We start from the raw sequence: 876 nt of genomic DNA, 5'->3' as shown, positions 1-876 counted from the left end.
ACCCCGACCTTGCAGGTTGAGCCTCGGGCCAGGCCCAGCTCAGCAGAGCCCAGCAGGGAGTAATCAGCCATCAGTTGTTTGTGTGGAGTTGGGGGCTATGATAATAGATCCTGGCGGAAGCCCGACCATCCCCCCACAGCCACCACTCCGGCCCTGGGCCCTTAAGGACTTGGGCGTCCTGCCTGGCCCTGGAGTTCCTGACTCACACCTCCCCCTCAGGCTTCCGAAACTGCAGAAGTGGCTGGCTGAGTCCACACCTAAGGCTAGCCATGTCAGCAGGACCCTGCGACCCAGGCAACCTCCTCCAGGCTCTGGCAAAACCCCATCCACAGACATTCAGGTCCACCGCCTCCTTTCCTTCACCTGCTCGGGTGAAGCGCCTTCCTCCCGCACCCCAGCCCACAAATTCCACCCCCTCAAGAGCTCAGTTCTGGTAGAGCAGCCCACGCTGTCCGAGGAAGGAGTCAGGAACTCTTCCCCCAGCCCTGACCCCTGGACCCCGCCCCAAAGCAACCCATGCCCATTTCCCAGTTCTGGACCCTCTCTGTGCCCCAGGTGCCCAGCACTTTGAGCCGGCCCTCAGCAGAGAGACCCGGGAATCCGCACGCCGCGTCCCGGGCGAGTACCTACTTTGCCCCCAGGCTCGGCCCAACAGGGCCGGCAGCAGCGGCAGGCCGAGCGCCAAGAGCAGCCCCAGGGCTGGGGTCGCCATGGGCTGGGCGACGGGTTGGCGGCGCCGGGCCCGGGCTTCTCGCGCTCGCCGCTCCTACCGCATCTTGGGCAGAGGGTACCTGAGACCCAGCACCTGGGGACGAGAGGAGAGGCCGGAGCGTGGGGTTCGGGGCTGGACCCAGGCGCAGGCCCAGGGCAGAGGCG

The 876-nt window shown here is 66.3% G+C and overlaps 1 protein-coding gene across 1 annotated transcript in view; it reads right to left on the bottom strand.

Annotated features, from left to right (window-relative positions):
• Crb3 (crumbs cell polarity complex component 3) overlaps positions 1-870 on the bottom strand; it is a 2,506-nt gene extending 1,636 nt beyond the window's left edge. The window contains exon 1 of the mRNA XM_015503679.2: positions 631-870. Coding sequence (XP_015359165.1) covers positions 631-712 — 82 coding nt within the window. The 5' untranslated portion in view covers positions 713-870. The remainder of the gene's footprint in view (positions 1-630) is intronic.
• Between the last annotated feature and the right edge of the window lie 6 nt (positions 871-876).

Source organism: Marmota marmota, unplaced genomic scaffold (genome assembly GCF_001458135.2).
Source record: "Marmota marmota marmota unplaced genomic scaffold, marMar, whole genome shotgun sequence".
In the NCBI taxonomy this organism is placed as follows: Eukaryota; Metazoa; Chordata; class Mammalia; order Rodentia; family Sciuridae; genus Marmota; species Marmota marmota.
This window is presented reverse-complemented; position numbering and strand designations above follow the sequence as displayed.